This window comes from Rhipicephalus microplus, unplaced genomic scaffold (genome assembly GCF_043290135.1).
Source record: "Rhipicephalus microplus isolate Deutch F79 unplaced genomic scaffold, USDA_Rmic scaffold_14, whole genome shotgun sequence".
NCBI lineage: Eukaryota > Metazoa > Arthropoda > Arachnida > Ixodida > Ixodidae > Rhipicephalus > Rhipicephalus microplus.
Window position 1 is genome coordinate 35,223,644 of NW_027464587.1, and position 20,066 is coordinate 35,243,709.

Genomic DNA, 20,066 nt, shown 5'->3' on the forward strand with positions numbered 1-20,066 from the left:
CAGAGCTCCCTGTGACAGGAATCCAAGGGAAACTCTGGTCCTCCTTCTTCTGTCCCGAAGAAGAGGACAGCAAGACCGCAAAAGGATCGGACAATGAATCCTATTTAACTGGTTCCGTCGAGCTCCATGTGCTTCAAACGACTGGCTGGCCCCTCTGCCACTTTTCCTTCGCCAGAATGAAAGATCCCTTTGCCTGAAGCGTTTATCAGAAATTTCTGCTATCAAAGCCATCCTTTCGGCCTTGCCGTTCCTCTCCACTGCTCGAAACACATCCAAGTGAGCGCCGTATCACCTACAACTCCCTCATCGGTTCCCCCCCTCTTCCTTCAGAAGAGAGAGGGCAAGGAGGCATATAAGGTCCCGTTTTGGCGCCATCGCAGACCATACGCGCACTGTTGTGGCATCGCCACCGTCGCGTCTCACCAACAATCTCTTATTTCTTCCGTAATCATCATTGCGGGACAACGACCAGAACCGCCAGCCTTTGGGTGTCATCAGGGGGGAACTCATTCTTGTGTTGTTTGGCACTGACGGATGTGACTACCATTCGTGCTGGAGGCAACGCCGTCGCCATTCACCATGAAGCCCGTCATCGTGCTGCTCTGCGCAGCCGCTGCGCTAGCAGGTAGGAGATCATGGCTAGCCTGTCCGGAACATCGACAAACATTCTCACGATTACAATGTGTATTTTTGTACCACTAACTGACAGTGACATCTCATATGTAGAGTCGGCACTTTCGGCTTAACCTAAACGTCCAGTGAACCAATCCGAAAACTGACGTCGGCGATGAGCTTTAGTTGCGCGTTTGATTGAAGAAACTTTTACTGACTTGAAAGTCAGCTCTCCTACGCCTTCTTTCATCACAGCAAATGGAGAGAAATCAAGCTGGAAACAGATAGTTTATCGTGATTTATCTGCAGCAAGGCCACTCCCAGGACGTAATGCCCCTTTGTGGCCTTTCTGAAGTTTGCGCGTCACCTTAAGCAAAGCAAAGATTTAACACTACTTTGTTTATGGCACAACAAACGTTAACTTGATGGGAAACTGAAGGCCTCGTTTTGACTAAACTATCGCACATACGTTTCTGAAAGCACATCCGTTGTTACGTTTACGGCTCTGTCCGCATCCTGTATTCAGCTCGCAAACAAGATTGTTTGAGCCTCCTAACGAGAGCGAATGCTCCACAGTGAAACTTCGTTATGTATTCGCAGAGGAGGTAAAATGGTAAGACGAGGTAAAAAGCCTGAGGTAACAGAGGGATGTGCAGCACCTCACAATTTGTCCTAGACATGAAGTCCCTTTTGCGTCGCTCATCACTATATTTAAATATTTTGTGTGTTACTGATTGCCTGTGCTTGTACAAATTATTTTTTTTTCATTGAGCAGAAATTTAGTGCAATTCTGGCAAATGGCTTATTATCAGCGTGTAGTTCACAAAAATCATCTAAATGTTTGATATATTCAGCTCAGCAGTAAAAATGTAACGTTATACCAGGCTATGAAGCATGGTTTTATTTACACCGTCGTTATATTCAGTTTAATCAGCTTAGAAAATGAAATATCACTACGACGTAAACTTTGCATATTTCACTGGCTGTTCAGAGACTACATGTGTGGCAATTACCTTGTATTGGAATCAGATTGTACATGTTAAAGAAAAGTAGCGATCATTGGAAGAGGCATTCGACCGTCGTACAGTGAACTGAAACTGCACAAAAATGAAGATGATGAATTAATATTAGAAGCACTACAGAGACGTAGTCACTGTAGGTAAACAAGGCTATGGCATTTTCGTAAATACTTTACGTCAGCTATGGACAATAAGCCGTTATGAAAAGCCAGATGGCTCTCCATGCCCCTTTCAGTCACACCTTGTGGCCTTGTTACGGAGAATTTGCAGACAATTTTCCTCTGCAAAAGCTGCTCTAATGTCTGAATCAAATACTTCATACAAAATTTTCAAAAGGAGTGCTTTAGTGACTGCTCGCGTATTTGTTCAGTGGAAATATATTTCACCACTTGTCAACCATGCAAGCTTCGCAGATAGTACAACAAGTCACAGCACATACTCTTCCATCAGCGAATGTCTCGTTCAAGTGATCTAGTGAATAGTGCAACGAAGTAGCAAGAGCGCACATTAACTTTTAAATGGACGCCAAAATTAAAAATTGAATGGACTGACATTGATCAGTAGTACTATGAACACTCTCATGTCATCGTATGTTCATTAACAAAGGAGAAAACCATGGTGAAACCTGCCTTTTTAAAACTTTCGCGCCGTAATATTGCCCCATCCCGTCACAGATTTCAAAGCGTAGCTGTCGTATTTTCGCTACATAAACTCAGCTATATATTTGGAAACTTAGCTTGTCAAGTCTATGGCCCTCCAGGGAACAATATGCTGCATTTTTACTGATCAGAACTCCCATACGCCTTTGTAGACACCATCAATATCTGTGACGTCATGGCTTGTGCTTCGGGAATATCATCGCCAACCGCATATTTTTTACGTGTTTCCGCCTTTATCAAGCGTCTTCTTGGGGAGAGAGTGGCGCTATCAGAAATCATATTGTAATTTACAAAAAATCATTATAAGTACAGATCACTTGAGGGGGCAGGGTTTGCGGTAATCGTACTCTGTCGTACCTAAGCGTATGGCCGGCAACATCACAAACGCTATCGACATTCAAGCGCATTGTTTCTCAAGCGCCTCGATGATGTTAGAAGTAAATAGAAATCAAAAGATAAAAAACACTTGAAATACTGGGAACAATAAAAGAAGGCTCCGCCCTTCCTTCAGGGAAAGTCACTAATATTGTGCTTCTTTAGTATGGTGTCGTTTCAAGCACATACCCGCTCTTCATCGATCTCTCTTCAGCTGCTACCAACATACGACATCCAACGCTTGGTGGCGCTGCCATCAGTGGCAGCCGGTCGAGGTGACATCGCTGAGCGTTCGAGTTAACCATGCAGAAAATTTCTGAATAATTCCTATTCTATACCTATGCTTCAGACAGATCAATGAGCCATTTCTGTTTGAAGACAACGCCTTCCAAGCAACATGACGATTAAAGGCGGCAAGTTTTTGCGCGTAGCGAGCCACTCAGAAAAGTGGAAGATTTTGTACGTAGCAGATAAAAACGAGTTCAGGTATTAATTAAACGAGAGATGTGAGAAGCATTGAAAAGAAAGAGTTTTTATAGATACGGCATTATGCTTCAAGAAACTATAGCGACGGCTTTTTTTAGATTAGTATAAAGTCATTGCTCAGCAAAAGAATGTGTGGTATACCTTTCTATTGCGTGTACAGTATCAGAGTGTAACTCAGTGCAGAGTGCGGTAGGCAGATCGAATGCTGGACTAAGCAGCTTTTAAAGCAGCTTCTAAATATCTTGCGGTATACGAGGTGCCCGTGTCCCTCTTTGAATAAGATCACACATTTTCTGCAGAAAAAAAAAAAGCAGCCGTAACATACCTGCGTCGATCCTAAATATATTTAAGGCTTTAGTGCCACATGCATATGGACAAAAACACCATTACAAAAATATTCCTGCCATTTTTCGTATCATGGAAAAAGCCGACATTGATTATGTTACTTAATATGACTCTGCCTTAAACTGAAATACATTCCACTTTTTATGAGCCAGCATCACATGAAAAAAAAAAACTTGAGCCCTTCATCATAGGTTGGCAAAGCAAAAAAAAAAAAAGATATAGCTCACGCAGACGCACAATAATATTTTGCACTTGGGGCTCACTCGGACTAATACTGACCAAACTTTTTCTCAGCTGGACTCACTCGGACTGAAACTCGTCAATATACTGCTCAGCTGAAGTCAGACTCAGACTGACGGCTTGATCTGAGTCTTAGTGAGCCGATCTAGTGCATCAGAGTAAAACTAGCTATCATTCTAGCTTTAACGGTCATGGTGTCTTTGACGCTAATGTTTGACACAATCAGTATACTCAACAGAGCGCTTTTCTACCTTGTAGCTCCAGGCACCAGTTGTCAGTGGTTGCAATACTGTGAGGACATTTCGCCGAGTAGCTACACCATAACTACTTGTTGTCTTGCGTTGTGCAAATATGTTGATTCCAAATTATAGCCCCAGCATGTCTCTTATCCCTCTGATCAATAAATACGGAGGTGGTGTATGAGCTTAGCGCGTTGACATCTGTCACTAGACGTGAGCGTAAATGTGAGCCAATAAAAGGCTAGCACTAATGCTAGTGATTTACAGATAGGACTAAAGGTAGAAAAACAAAAGTGGACCTCATTTAGACTCGCTCAAGAAATATACTTTGCACTTAAGCCTCACTCTGACTAGGAGTAAAAATGTTTTCCTCAACCAGGCTCATTCCGACTCAGACTAACATTTTTTTTTCTCAAGCGCCCTTACTCGGACACAAACACCAAAATATTACTTACCCTAATTCACTCGTGAGTTCCACTTCCAGGTCATTTGAGTGAAGGTCTTGTATAGTCACCATCACAAGAAAAAAGGAAGTCCCTGATATCGAACTGTTTCGAAACAAAGCAGCTCTGTATTTGTCACATTATTCCAAATGAGCAATACACGTTTTTTTTTCGTACATTTTTGTCTGGCACTTCCAGCATATGATGCGCTGGTATCTTTACGTCGCAATGATACGCATTTTGGTTTACAACGAAAATCTCTCGACATCACATTTAGTGAAACAGCAATTATTTGGACATACTGGGTGCAGTGTCGCCGCAGTCATTTTTTAAGGAGTAAGGTGTTAGAAATCGCAACAACAGCCAATTTAGAAAGCGCACTTAGCCGCTGCCGCTGCACGGCACCGCTCTCGTGTACAATGAGAAACAAAAGCATGACCAAGTGGAATTGGAACTCAGTCTTTCAGTGGGGAATTCGAGCAGAACCATGCTTGTGCTTGAAAATGCGGCGCAAAAAAAAAAATTGGCAGATCCCACGTACCGTGGGAATCGATGATATGCGAAGCACGAATGAGGGGCGCTGATATGTAAAACCAGCACAACGTTACGATGTGAAGGTAAATGATGCCATACATGATTTCTGTGTCATGATTATGCCCCGCCGCGGTGGTCTAGTGGCTAAGGTACTCGGCTGCTGACCCGCAGGGCGCGGGTTCGAATCCCGGCTGCGGCGGCTGCATTTCCGATGGAGGCGGAAATGTTGTAGGCCCGTGTGCTCAGATTTGGGTGCACGTTAAAGAACCCAAGGTGGTCGAAATTTCCGGAGCCCTCCACTACGGCGTCTCTCATAATCAAATGGTGGTTTTGGGACGTTAAATCCCAGATATCTATCAATCAATGTGTCATGATTATCATGTTTAAATGCGTTGTTTACTTTCGTCGTCCATTCTCGTCTCGTGATACCGAGTTTAGTATATGTGGAGCTAGCGAAACGGTCGTGAGCACGCTATGACCGTGGCAGGTTGTCATGTTTTTACATAACACGCGTGTCAGGATTATCATGTTCGCACCATTCAAATATTTAGTCATTCACTTACGTCACGTAGCACCAAACTTAGTATACGTGGAGCTACCAAAACAGCCGCGAGTGCCTCATGAAGGGCCCATTATACTCCAAAGTAGCGTTGACGTGCGTGTATTCTGGGCACAGCGCCACTACGTTAGCAAAACGAGAGTACTCTATAATCTGACGCCAGGAGCGACCAGCCTCCGTTGGAGTGGCCTGACGGTAACCGGCACGAAATGCGACATGCTGCATTTCGCGCCGATGCGTTACCCAGACAACAATGCGTCTCCCACTTTTCGGGACGGAGGGACACCGAATGCGCTGAAACGCGCATGCGTCAAAGCAACGCAGCGCGGAGCGCGCCTGCACGTAACGGCAGGACCGGCGCCTGGCGTAGCAACACAGGCGTGACGCGACGAAATGAACGCTGGCGAACAGACGCACTGCGTCACGTCGAAATGTATGGGTGCCTTGACTGAGGCATGTAGTCGTGTTCGCACATGAAACGCATCTCATGGTTATCATGTTTGCACCAGTTACATACCTTCGTCATCTATTGGCGTCACGTAATACCAAGTTTGGCATATGTGAAGCTAGCGAAAGAGCCCCGAGCGCATCATCAGTGTGGCATGTAGTCATGTTGTTGCATGACACGCATGTCTTGATTATCATGTTTGTGTCATTTACCTATGTCATCCGTTCGCGTCGCGTAATACCGAGTTTGGTACATGAGAAGCTAGAGAAACGGCCGAGAGTGCATCATGATGCATAGCATGCAGTCATGTTTTTACATGACACGCATCTCATGTTTATCATGCTTGCACCAGTATCACACCTTCGTCATCCATTCACGTCCCGTAATACCAAATTTGTTATAAGTGAAGATAGCCAAACGGCCCCCAGTGCATCATGAGCGTGGCATGTAGTCATGTTGTTACATGACACGCATCTCATGATCATCATGTTTCGACCAGTCACATACCTTGGTCATTCATTCACGTACAGTAATATAAAATTTGCTATATGTGACGCTAGCGAAGCGGCCACGAGTGCATCATGAGCGTGGCATGTAGTCATGTTGCTACATGACACGCATGTCGTGATTTTCATGTAAGGGTCATTCGCTTGTGTTCGTCGTGCAATCATGTCATGCCATACCAGTTTTGCAACATGCCACGTGAATGAAACCACCGCAAGAGCGGCAGAACCACGAAATGTAAATCATAACATTCATGACACACGTGTCACGATTTTCATGCTATGACTAGTCAAATATGTTCTTCATACAGTCATGTTATGACATACCAAGTTTGGTATCGATATCATTATTAAAATGGCCCGGAGAGCTAAAAGTCGTAGGCCGCTAGATAGATAGATAGATAGATAGATAGATAGATAGATAGATAGATAGATAGATAGATAGATAGATAGATAGATAGATAGATAGATAGATAGATAGATAGATAGATAGATAGATAGATACGCTCAAAGTTGCCGGAGTTCGCTAAGAAAAGCTTCGCATTTAGAACGTGAGACGACAAAATCAGAACTTTCTATCGATTTCTATGTTTATGATGCTCGGTTAGAATGAGCCCTCTGATACTTCTCGAAAGAAACTGATGGTATTAAATTCAGATTTTTTGCAAAAAAAGACCCCATCAGTGAATAAACACTGAACGCCATCGAGAACAAAAGGCGCTTGAGTAGTATTCGTCGTCCCATGTTAGCAGTTGCAACAGCGTTTTTAAGCGCAGTTTTCACGGCGGAGATTGAATCGCCTGAGTTAAACGTAGCTACTCGGTAAGTTGAAAACAACACAGCGAGCACCAGAAATGACAATTGTATACAGGTAACCTTGAGAAACAAAGAAAGAGTGCCGTGGGTCAGGAAGCAAACGGGTGTTAACGATATCATAGTTACCATTAGGAATGGACATGTGCAGGGCATATAACGTGTACACAAGATAACCACTGGCCTTTTAGAGTAACAGACTTGATATTAGGAGGAGGCAAACGCGCTTTGAAGATATAGAAAGTTAGGTGGGCTGATGATGTCAAAAAGTTTGCGAGTACAACGTGGCAGCCGCAAGCACACAAGCGGGTTGGTTTGCGGAACGTGGGAGAGGCCTTTGCCCCGCAGACAGAGGACGGAGCATATGATTGTTACTAGATAACAAATAAAAATAAGTATAATTAGCTTCTGGACTTGTATACTTTTCTTTTGTAACATCAAAATGATGCTGGCATTTTACGTCACAGCTTTCCATTGCTCAAGACTTGTTTGAAGAAATCATTCACAGTGTGCTCTAGTGGTGGAATTAAACGTTTACCTCGTTATAAAAACAGAGAATATTTTGTCGTTAACCAAAGGAGCCTAATTCGTGTGATTACCTGTCCACAAGTCAAACGTCTCCACAGGGTTTGAAGAGTACGTACTGACTATACACAATTTGTGGTTCTAAAGCTTTCTACCTCCGGGGAGAAAGCCGTTGTTTTAAAGAATGCACATAAACTGAAACGCTCAAACGTGTTTATTTCAGAAGACTTTTCTGCACGTATTAAACATATATGAAAAAAATTGGGAGGCTTCACCTTCCACAATGCGGGCTCTGTGATGAAGTTAAGATATGATGAGGTGTTCATTGGCAATGTACGTTATAATAGGGTTGACACCTAAAACTCAATATTGAACGTCTTATATCGAGCACCTTACTGTCGATTTCCTATTTCCGCATCTTTTAATTTAACCTTATGCCCTACATGACCGCAACACAGCCGGCATGAGGACCTGGTATTCCTGAAGGTCAATATTTGTGGTATTGCTAAAAAGCTTCCAGATTCACTGTAGCTTGTCGCAACGTGTTCTCCTCATATCATTGTCATCACCGAGTCATGGCTTTATTTTTATTGTACCATTTAGGGTTCAAATCCCGGCTGCGGCGGCTGCATTTCCGATGGAGGCGGAAATGTCGAGGCCCGTGTGCTCAGATTTGGGTGCACGTTAAAGAACCCCAGGTGGTCAAAATTTCCGGAGCCCTCCACTACGGCGTCTCTCATAATCATATGGTGGTTTTGGGACGTTAAACTCCACAAATCAATCAATATTGTACCATTTACAATTCTGAGTTAACTCCACCCGGTTTTATTGCCGTAGGTATAGGGCAGGAGGGCACAAGGCATTGGCGGCGTCGTCACACTATCCACTCAGATATCTGGTTCTCACTGCTACCCTCGCATCCTGAAACTTAATTCCTCTGGTGTAAGGTCTACCTAAATAATAATCAGTGTACTGTAGTCAGCGTTGTGTATCGCTCACCCGGATCATCCCTTGAAGTTCTTCATGTCCTTGCCAATTTCATGTGCGATATAACTATTGCATCATCAAGATTGATCTTTATGGGAAATTTTAACGCTCCTGACATCTATTGGCCTTCTCTGACTGCAACGGGTCGTGATTCTGCAATACCTTATGAATTTATAAATATTTATTTATCTTTTCGGCTTTCTGAAATCGTCTTATGTCCAAGTAGGCTCAATGCTATCATAGACGTTGTTTTCTTAAGTAGAGATCTAGCTATCTGCAACTTTTCTTGCGATATAGTTGAAAGATTATCCAACCATAAAGGTGTCTTGTTAACACTTTGCTATCCTACGTTCAAATAACCTTATACTTTTATCAGCTTCCCTGATTTCATTAGTGCTGACGACACTTCCATAGAGAAAAGCTTTTTGTGGGCTATTTGGAACATACTGTACGTTTCAACAAGCTCAGTTGTTAGATGCACTTCGTCTGTGATAGTCCAGTTTTTTTACTAGTGATCCCTTACACGTATCTCGTCGTTTTCGCCGGCTAAGGCACTCCCGAAGATCTAAAGATGCCAATGCCCTAGACAGGTTGGGGAAGGGTAAGTGTGAACTCTACTCAATGATGAAAACAGCGAAAGATTTCTGTTACCGTGTTCAGTTGCCGGATCTGTTAAGTACAAATCCACACAAGTTTAGGTGTTCGAGTTTGCTTCATGCTGACTCGGCTTCTTCCAAAATAGACGATGACGTCATTACTGACTCGTCAGCTATACCTAATTTTTTAAGACCTATTTTCAGTCTGTGTTTATTTCTGAAAACACCACTATTCATTCTCTGACAGGTATTCTTCGTTCAGAACCAATCAGTATTAAAGAAATAACGAATTCTGAACCTTCTCTTGAAATTCAATGTAAAAAAGGCATTTGCCTGGATGGTACACACAATGCATTCTTAGTTCACTTCTCCCTGTGGTCATCCAAATATTTAACAATCATTTTCAACAAATCTGTATCTTTCTTGGAAGATGACTGATGTTCCTCCTTCTCTCTTTAAATGTGTCCATATTAAGCAGTTTCTTATAAACTATAGACCAATAGTATTCCCTTCTCAGTCATGCATTATGTTAGAACATATCATTCTTAAACACATCATGCTCGTCTTGGAATAAAACGAATTACTACCTCACAGACAACGTGGTTTTAGACGTAGTTTTAGCACAATATCACAGTTCGCCGAATTCACGCATGATATTTTGCTTAGCCTTGATCATGGTGAACAGGCTGACACCATTTTCATATACTTCGCAAAGGCCTTTGACACAATATTGCATTCATGGTAAATCTCGACGTAATACTAAACAATATCAAGCTTTTTGTCGTCTCGATCTCACTTTGTTTCTTGTATATCGACAAACTCTTTTTGTTAGAATTGTAACATCTAGAGTGCAACAAAGGTACGTTTCAGGCCTTGACTTTTTTTTTACTTTTTATAAAAGACTTGCCTGCCCACACCTCTCCTCAAGTTCGTTTTTATGCCGACGATTTGCGTTTCGTACGAAGTCATCGAAACGAACAGTGACCACTAGCGCTTGCAGGGGTCGTTTGCTGGATTTTGCAATTGGTGCAAAACCTGGCTGATGAGCATTAACTGTAAGAAAAAATGCTTATGTCTTTTTGTATTAAATCACGTTCTGTTTTTGATTACTTTATTGATAATTTCCTGTCAGTATTGTTTTTTAATGCAAGCATCTCGGTGTAATTTTTGCAGACAATATGTCACGGTCGAAGCACATCGACTATATATGTAACAAAGCATTGAAAAAAGTTTGCTATCTAGGACGCACTCTATTTAAATCAACGAGAGACACAAAGCTTCTGTAATATAAATCGCTAATTCATCCTGTACTTGAGAACACGTTTGTTGTCTGGATCCTGTATAAGCAGTGCGAGATTCAAGAACTGGAAGCAGTCCAGAAAAAGGCGGTAAGGCTCATATGTCATCGTTACAACTGCGTCTTCTCGCTCTCTTTTACTCTGTCTTCATTGCAATAACTCCAGCTCATTCGCTTTGCCGAATAGAGTCTCTAAAATTCTTGCTAAGCATCGTTTACTCCACAGCTAAACTGTCAAATAACAAGGAATACAGAAACTTCACCCCAGAGTCAACGACGACAAGATATCACAACTTCGATTACCGGCCCTACTACGCTTGAACTAATGTGTCCAAGTTAAGTTTTTCCCCCATTTGATTGAAGACTTTAATTCATTACGTAGTTCTCTTTATTCATGCCCATCGCAGAGTTTTGTAGCCAAAATCCACAACACATATGTGTGAAATATGCTGATCTGTTGGAAATGGTATTTCTGCGTTCTTTTTTCTATGTTCTCATAGTTTTACCTTGATATTCACAGGACGCTATTATGTTACCTGTTTGCGTTATTCTCATTGTTTTTAGATATATTACTGTGTATTCTTGTATACGCTTTAGTGCATTAAGCAATAAAGTTTGTGTAAATACTTAAATAACGAAGAAATAAATAAATAAGTAAGTTTTATATATTAGTATTACGATATGCCTCAAACAAATTGTACTCACTTTTCTTTGATTACTGAGAGTACCTTAGTCTTTCCTTCGCATTGGCGAAATTTTGTATGATAGTTTATCACCTATACAAGAGGTCACACAGTGTATATCACAAGATCCCAGCTCTGCCTAAGTACAGTTCTAAAGACGTTTGCAGTCGAAAATACTGGTTTTGTGCGTGAGTGTGTGTGTGTGTGTGTTTGTGTTTTTTTAGTAATATCTCGTATGGATAACCGACAGTCAGTCGAGCACTGAAGTTCGGCTTCCATAAAATATGAATGCTATACAATTCGTTCCCGCACTTAGACTAACAGTGACACTGCCTTTGTTATCGCCCCCTCGGCAGAGAATATCGCAAATTAGGCTGGGTACTTCTGATTAGATATTTGAAACGAATGTTACACGTTGCGTAAGTGATGTTGCATGGCGACTGTGGCTATGTGCTTATATCCTAGTAAAGTCTGTATGACAAATGAAAAGGTGCTCTCTTAGCCAAATATAGATGAAAAAGCGCTAGCCTGGACAAATCTGCTTGCTAACAGAGTGCTGGAAAGTGAAACTTCTCAATTGCACAAGAAGAGTCAAGCGCAGCCGGTCGTCTCTTGTGCTCTTTTGGACTCTAAGGGAGCCTTGAAAGAGACATTTGAATGAAAGCAGGCAAAACAATTTTTTCAACTCTTCCGCTTTTCAACCATGCGTTTGTTTAGGATGCATGTTCCAGTTGTCCACTAATATTTAGAGGAGAGTATTCTATAAGTGAATTTATTAACACCGATTCAATGAAGTGGAAGGTGATCGCAAATTGTCTTAAGAAATCGTTCGTTGCTTGATTTTTCACTCACGTGACGTGGTAATCGATGATGATGCGCAATATGTTTAATAATGTTTAACAGAGATGTCATGAAGATGTGAGCACAAGAACGGACATCTCAAAGTGGTCTAGGACTGCTAATTGGCGTATGTGGTGTACTAACTGATTTTTTGTTCTTGTTGGCAGGCCTTTTCTTTTGAATATCTATCAACTAACTCAGCTCTATTTTATTCTAACCGGATTTATGTGCAAATGCAGGTGATGACAGCTTATTTTAGGTTGCGAAGCGAGCAATGGTTGATTGCATAAATAGCGAGCCGTTCGGATAGTAGCAACCCCTGGTGTAAACATCAGTTGTGCCCACTCGGTTGACAAGGGTTTGCGTGATCTCTGTGAGTCTTTAGTGAAAATGAGATCTCATTAGACAGCCGTCGGCGCATTAAAATACCAGATATTTTCATATGGTGATCTGTGTCTCTAGAATTTACTGTCTGGCAAGTGCAATTGCACCTTAAAGCTGTTCGCAGTTTGCATTAAATTAACAGGATGAAAAGAAATAACACGAAAGATGTTATTATCTAGAGCCTTACGTCACACAACCAAAAAAAAACCATCATGAGGGACGCCGTGGTGGAAAGCGCCTGAAATTTTGAACATATGGTGTTTTTAACGTGCACTAATATTGTGCAGTACACGGACCTATACGCCACCATCGAAGTGCGACCGCTGCGGCGCAACATGCAGCGATACCCGGCCACTGGTCACTATCCTCTGGGCGTTGACCTTGCTGCGTGCTTTCTCCCAAGGAGCCCTCTTATCAGCAGCTGTTTGTGACGGCATGGTGTTTCAAAACAGTCGCGAAGCCTTTGAGCTCTGAGGTCGCCGTCTCACTTTCACTCAGCCACACTCACATTTCGCGGATGCAGCGAAGTGGAAAGCAGCCACAACGGTCGCGCTCAGTTTCGAGCTTATCTCTCCGTCAGATTAGCGAATGCGCCTTGGCTGTTGCCGATTAACCACTCCTATAAGAAAAAGTGCGCTCAAGCAGTCCAAGGTATTTTGAAAACGTGTCAGTCTGACTTGATCACAACAGGCCGATGTCATGGTGTAAGAGCACTGGTGTTGCGAAATGATCCGGGCTGCAGCGGCTGCATTTCCGATGGAGGCGGAAATGTTGTAGGCCCGTTTGCTCAGAGTTGGGTGCACGTTAAAGAACCCCAGGTGGTCAAAATTTCTGGAGCCCTCCACTACGGCGTCTCTCATAATCATATGGTGGTTTTGGGACGTTAAACCCCACATATAAATCAAGGTGTTGCGAAATGATTTGCAGCCACCACACATAAAATCTTCCATGCTTTCTTTCAAGCCGTATTTTATGCGGCCTACCGCAAATAACTATCATTATCAGCAAACAATGACCGAGAAATGAGCTATAGTTGGTACGTCTTCATTTCAAAAGACAGTGTGCGAGGAAGTCAGTGCATCACAAATTTGACATCACTACGCTAAATCCTAGGAACGATCTGATGACCTGCCTCACCTAGCAGCTAAGGCCTACAAACAACCTAGAAACAAGCAGAGTAGTCTTCGGAATAATCTTGTTACGTTTTTTAAAAGGTTGCGCACTTTCACTAGATTTTTTTTTTAGAGCGGAGCTGTGAAGCTTTTTGTTAGCTGGCTGAAGTCACCATGAAACTCAAGGAGGTTGTGGCACTGCAAACATGGGCATCCCACAATTCCCGTCAGTAAAGTTCTCATAGATCCATTTGGAAATCCGTCGATAACACCTGTGTTTGAAGTAAACATTAAAGCTTACCAGCAGCAGTAGAATCTTGTTAGTGAGATCCGGAAACTTACTTTCTTCTCTGTGCTTTATCTACTTGTCGTGAGAGTTGAGATATTGCAGCGAGTTCCGTCAGCAAGCTGTTTCCGATGTGGCGCCGCACAAACTCCAGTCACATGCAGGAAGCGTTCGCGAGGCGCTGAGGCCCTGTCTTGCGTAAGGAGGAATTCTGCCAGAAATTTCCGAAACGCTCTCAGTATTTTTAGGCGACTTCTCACGAATACTTCATAACTATTTTCGTTGAATAAAAGATTTTAGGCCTGGTTCATTTACTGTCTTAACGCATTCTTGAGCGTAGTTAGCCTTCTCCTAAGGGCTACTTGATCTTGCGCGTGACTACGCTTCGTCAAGTCTGCGAATGGGCGAAAAGCTGGTAGTGGTGACGCACTTTTTATTGGTTTGGATTGGAAATAGATCCTGGACCTTTGCCGCAGTGCGTAGGTGTTCTGCCACAGAGTGACTTTAGTGCTTGACACTGCTTCTGAAAAATCAAAAAACTCTTGGTGTGGAGGGCCTCCACTGAAGAAGCTGGCGCAGCCATCGTTTTGACGTCACAGATAAGATGCTCTGGCACGCCTTGCAGCATAGTGCTTTTTGAACGCAACTTTCCGGTGTGATCATGATACGGGGTATTCACTTCTCAGCGTGTGGTGCTTAATTTAGTCAGCAAGGCTAAGTATATTATTAACAAAGTATCTGGAGTTTTACGTCCAGAAAAAAAAAACATATGATTACACCGTAGTGGATGGCTCCGGAAATGTCGGCCATCTGGTATCATTGAACGTGCCCTGGCATCTCCCAGTACACGGGACTCCACCATTTCACTTCCATCAAAATGCGACCGCCGCAGCCGAAATCCCACATGTGACCTTCCAGTGAGCAGTCCAGTAACGTAACCGCTGAACCACCGCGGTGCACTACTGGAAGCAGCGTCAGCTTGTTGGTGTACTGTTCGATGCCTCGGTGCGAGACGCATGTAAAACATTCCACTGTAAGTTTTCATCATTACCCTGTATGTAAAAAAGGCAGAAAAATGGGCTGGTAAAGCCGAAAATGGGAAAAGACGCCAGCGCTAACTCGCGGCTCTGCAGAAGGCACTTTCACGACAAGTCTTTCGGTGACGCCGCCGCAGCTGAGATAACAGATCACGTACACTAATAGACGTTCGCTGCACCCCTCTATCTATCAAGTCACTATATGGAGCAGACTTCGCACCCACACCTTCTCTTAGCCGACTACAAGGAAGGGGGAGAAAGCGCCCTTCTTTCCCCACCCCCGTGCACACGCACGTGAGTTCTCCAGACAGGTCATCCTATGCGTATTTTGGTGAATTTACTGGTGATGGAAAACGTGAGGCTCACTCGAAACTAAAAATATAAGTAAGAAGAGCTCCGGCACCTCAAATGTCTCCCACGGCGGGGTTCTTACAAAACATTGTGCACTTCTGCAGTCCTATTGGAGGCGCTAAAAACTAACATTGATAGTATACCTCCAAGCTGAAGCCAAGGAAGAAAAGTACACTTTACAGTAGTAAAAAAAACGGTCATGACCATCAATGAGATCAGAGCCTATCAAAAATGAGCAGTGGAGGATAAATCGATCCTTTGTTTTGAAGATTCCACAAGCACTTGCTATCATGTGGGGTGAGTTACTCCTGACAATATGACCTTGTGTTCGTTAACAGTTGTGCATTCGCACCACATGTGCGGGGCGGTATTGCTCGTTGGTGTAAGTTTTTTTGCGCACTTATTAGTCTAAGAATTCTTTGAGAATAAGAATGACGCTACGAGTCTGGAGGATATCAGAATGGGTAAACGAACAGATTGAGGTCGCAGACACTCCAGTTTAGGTACATAATGTAGTAGGCCATATCCGTAATAGAAAGAGGCGTAGCAACCTCATAATTAAAGGCATACCTGAAAATGGTCAGGAGGGATGTGCCGAATCGGAAGCCGTCGTGAAAGATTTTTGTTCTACCCACTTGAAGACCGACGTTGGCGACATCAAACGCACTCACCGCATCGGCTTTCCTAGGCCTACCATCGTTACGTTTCTCCATTTCAAATAAAAAACAGAAGTGTCACAAAACGCCCCCAAACTGAAAAACCTCAACTTGCTTAAAGTATGGATAGAAGAAGATTTTCCACCCAAGGTACACTTGGCTCGAAGAAAATTGCGTGAATATGCCAGTAGCAATCGCGAAGGAACTGAACCATTGTCTATACGTTTAACTATCTGCCCTTGAAAGGCTCCATCAACTGGTATGATTCTAATAATAATAACGTCGTAGAAGTTTCTACACGCAACCAATCATGTTGACAGAAACTTGGAGAAAAACCCAATTTTGTATCTTCAAACGCAGGGTCATTACTCTTCGCCAATTTTGCAGCGTGTATCGCACTTACAGAGAGTTTAAAGACACCGATGCATACTTGCTCTGCTGATGTAGTAGCCATTACCAAAACCTCACTTTTCAGTGACGTCACGAACAGTGAACTTGCTCTGTATCCGTCTTTTATGATATTTCGCAAAGACACAAACAATTCTCGAGGAGACGGAGTTATCGTTGCTATGTAAGGAGATTATAAACCTTTCTATCTATCAGTCGATACTCCCCTGGAACTAGTTGTAATTGCCGCGCCTATTCGACATGCGCAGTGTGTCATTGCTGCTTGCTATCGCCCACCTTGCAATTGGTCAGGCTTTGTACATTTATTTATTGCTGCCATAGAACCAATTTTCTCCCAGCATCTGAAATGCATTTTGATAGCAGGGGGAGGCTTTCGACTGCTCAAACTCTTCTCTGAAAGAAAAGAGCAATAGATCTGAATGTGTTAATTTTTTGCAACATCTGCAGTTTGACCATTTATCACAAGTTTTGCAAAAGCCAATAAGAGGCAATATTATACTAGACTTATTTATTTTCTTTATATGTTTATTATTTACTTGCTTTGCCATAAGGCATTACAGCAGGGAGGGCACAGTACATATAATCAAACACATAAAAACATTCATAAAGCATGAAAAAAAACACCAATTGAATCAATAAAAACAATTTCCGGTGGCAGAGTGTTTCATTCTCTTATAGTGCGAACAAAGAAAGAGTAGCGAAAAGCGTCACGCCCAAAAGGAATCTCGCGTATGTTTAAGTGATGATTACGTCTTTGAGAAACTTAGTTGGGTGGTTGAAAATACAATGGCCTGATAATCCCTGTTCTCGAATGATAAACACTATGAAAGAATTTTAATCTGAGGTTTCGACGACGGTTTTCAAGAAGATCGCAATTTAATGTTTTTCTGCTCTGTGTCACACTAAGCATCCTGTGGTAATTTTCAAGGACAAATCTAATTGCTCTATTCTGCTCTTTTTCAAGTTCATCTATAAGTTCCTTAGTATATGGGTCCCAGCAGACGAACGCATACTCCAGTATACTGCGGACGTGTGTAAAATAGAGCTGCTCTCTAAGTTTTTGTGGTAAACTACTGATGGTATGTTTCAGAAAACCTAATGTTCCTACCTCTTTGTTCCTAAGATAAGTGGCATGTTTATTTCACCTTAAATCAGCAGTAAAAATACGCCTAGATATTTATATTACGTGACGTGTTGAAGATTAGCGTTATTGATTGGGTAATGAATTCTGCAGTGCGAGAGTTTCCTGATAAAGGTGACGTGGACGCTTTGAATATAATGACAAATAAGGACGCTTTGACAATAATGACAAATCACCCATTATTCACTGAAAGTCGAGTGCTTGATGTAATAAGGGATAATAATGTCATGCACTGCCCGTTTGCACTGATACACACCGTACAAAATAAAATAAAGAAGTGTATTAGCATCTACGTACGCGCGAATGGTGGAAAATGACTGCCACTCTAGCACCATTTGCTGCAGCCTCTTGAAATGAATTTCAAGATAGATCTGAAAGTGAAAAATCGCGATTGTTTCAAGACAAATTCAAGGAAGTCGAAACAAACTGTATACCGAAAATAACATCTCCTCAGAGCCGAACTATCAATGGTTTAACCATGATGTAAAAATTGCATAAACGAAAAAGAGCGTTCAGAAAGTTTTCTCAGACAAATACTCAACCAGATTGGAAAAACTACAAGAACATATTACTTCTTACAGAAACCGCTATAACTAAAGCCAAAAACAAAATTTTCAACTGTATCCTTCTAAACGTGCTAAAAACTGACCCCAAAAAGTTTTGGAAAGTGGTAAACCCAAAACCTAATCATGAAGTTTCCTTACTTTCTGAAAACGTCTCGACATTTAGCACTATGAATAGCGCTAACAAGTTTCGAAAATGTTTTTCCGACGTTTTTACTAAGGAACAAACACATCATGATGCTTATATATCTCATCAACCGCTCATAGAGTACCCTTTCTTGACCATCGTAATATCAGAAAATTCCATATCTAGTGCCATTGGCAGGCTCCCTCAAAACACCAGCCCTGGTCCGAATGGCATAAGCACCGAAATTCTAAAATTTACGTCTCGTTACTCATCTTTCTTGCTATCTTTATTATTTCCACAGTCATATACAGGTTGCGTACGTTCTTTTCTCTTAAGGTTTCAAAGCTGCATTCAATTCACTGACTAGCAGCAACACCTTATTGATTCAAATAGTTCTAGTTTAAACTATCCCTTTATTTTTAGTGTTTTAACCGCCAGACCTATTCGGACGTATGCAGCTGACACATGCTGCCCAACTATACATGTATTACGTATTCACTACTGCATCTGCGGTTAATACAAATAGAGGAAGTCTTGCATTGCCATTGACCAATTAAAAAAAAAATAAGCGCATGGGCGTCAGCCAAGACGTGAAAAAGGGGCCCTTGCCTCCCTCAAGCCACAGCAGCACTTGCCCTCACCCAAGCTAGACCAGTGCTCTCGCCCTTCCTAAGCCGCAATCCAACAATGGTTTGCACCCCCAAGAGAAATTCCTGCCGGCGACAATGGCCAAGTGTTTATTCCTTCCGACTGAACACTAATCTATCTATAGCAACACCCGCTGCACCCGCGTCTAACCGCATGGGCTCTACGTAGCACAATTCAACACAGAATACATTTTCTGGCACATTTCTCGTGACCAACAGGCAACATGGCTACATTACCGAAGAAGCACGGTGAGAATGACAACAGCCACTGTCAACCCCACATGATCTGCCGGGAACCTACGTAGCGTTGGCTTCTCCGCAGCGCAAATGGACCACTTATGACCACGTGATAGCGCTTGGCAAATAGGGGCGCTGAACTCCTGTAGGCGGAACGAGCAGCGCCGGGAAAACAGTGGCGCAACTATGGTATCTAAAGGTAGCATATACAGTAACTCTAATGGGCATCATCTCCCCCGCGCCACCTCTCCCCATTTGTCGGCGGGAAAAAAAATGGCAGCATATCCACGGAGTGAATGATGTGGAGTGGGGCGAAGCATTCGTCCGTCCATTCGTTCTTGCTTCCGTCCGTCCATACGTATGTCTGTGTGACCGTCCATGCGTCCATCCACCCGTCCGTGCGTGCGTCTGTTCGTGCGTCCGTCCCTGCGTTCGTCCATGCATCCGTGCCTGAGTCCGTTCATGCGTCCATCCATGCATCTGTCTGTGTGTCCGTTCGTCCACCCATTCAGCACTCCAAGTACCACCATCGCGCATCTTTTCATCATATATTCTCCATATAGAAGCACCGCCATCCAGCGGACATTTCAAGGACTAAACGGGAGGTGCCACATGCACACTTTCTTACGGCTTCCGCTTCGGGTTTACTTTCCACCTTTAACCACCTCGAGTTCATGGCATATACTAGTTCACTGTATTCATGGCTATGCGGCCCAATGCTCGCTAAACCTTTCTAAAACCAAGGAGGTTACACCCAGCGAGTATAACGTAGCAACCCTTTCTTGTCAGATCGTGCTCAATGTACATGCCAATAGCTGCTAATGGGGATCGCAGCGTGTGCGTTACCTAAAGGCCGAATGCTCCTGTCTCTCATTCCCCCTTAGCAGCCATTAACATGTGCATTGAGCACTATC

The 20,066-nt window shown here is 42.9% G+C and overlaps 1 protein-coding gene across 1 annotated transcript in view; it reads left to right on the forward strand.

Annotated features, from left to right (window-relative positions):
- The first annotated feature begins 394 nt into the window (after positions 1–394).
- LOC119181110 (uncharacterized) overlaps positions 395–20,066 on the forward strand; it is a 165,457-nt gene continuing 145,785 nt past the window's right edge. Inside the window, exon 1 of the mRNA XM_037432291.2 lies at positions 395–625. Coding sequence (XP_037288188.2) covers positions 580–625 — 46 coding nt within the window. The 5' untranslated portion in view covers positions 395–579. The remainder of the gene's footprint in view (positions 626–20,066) is intronic.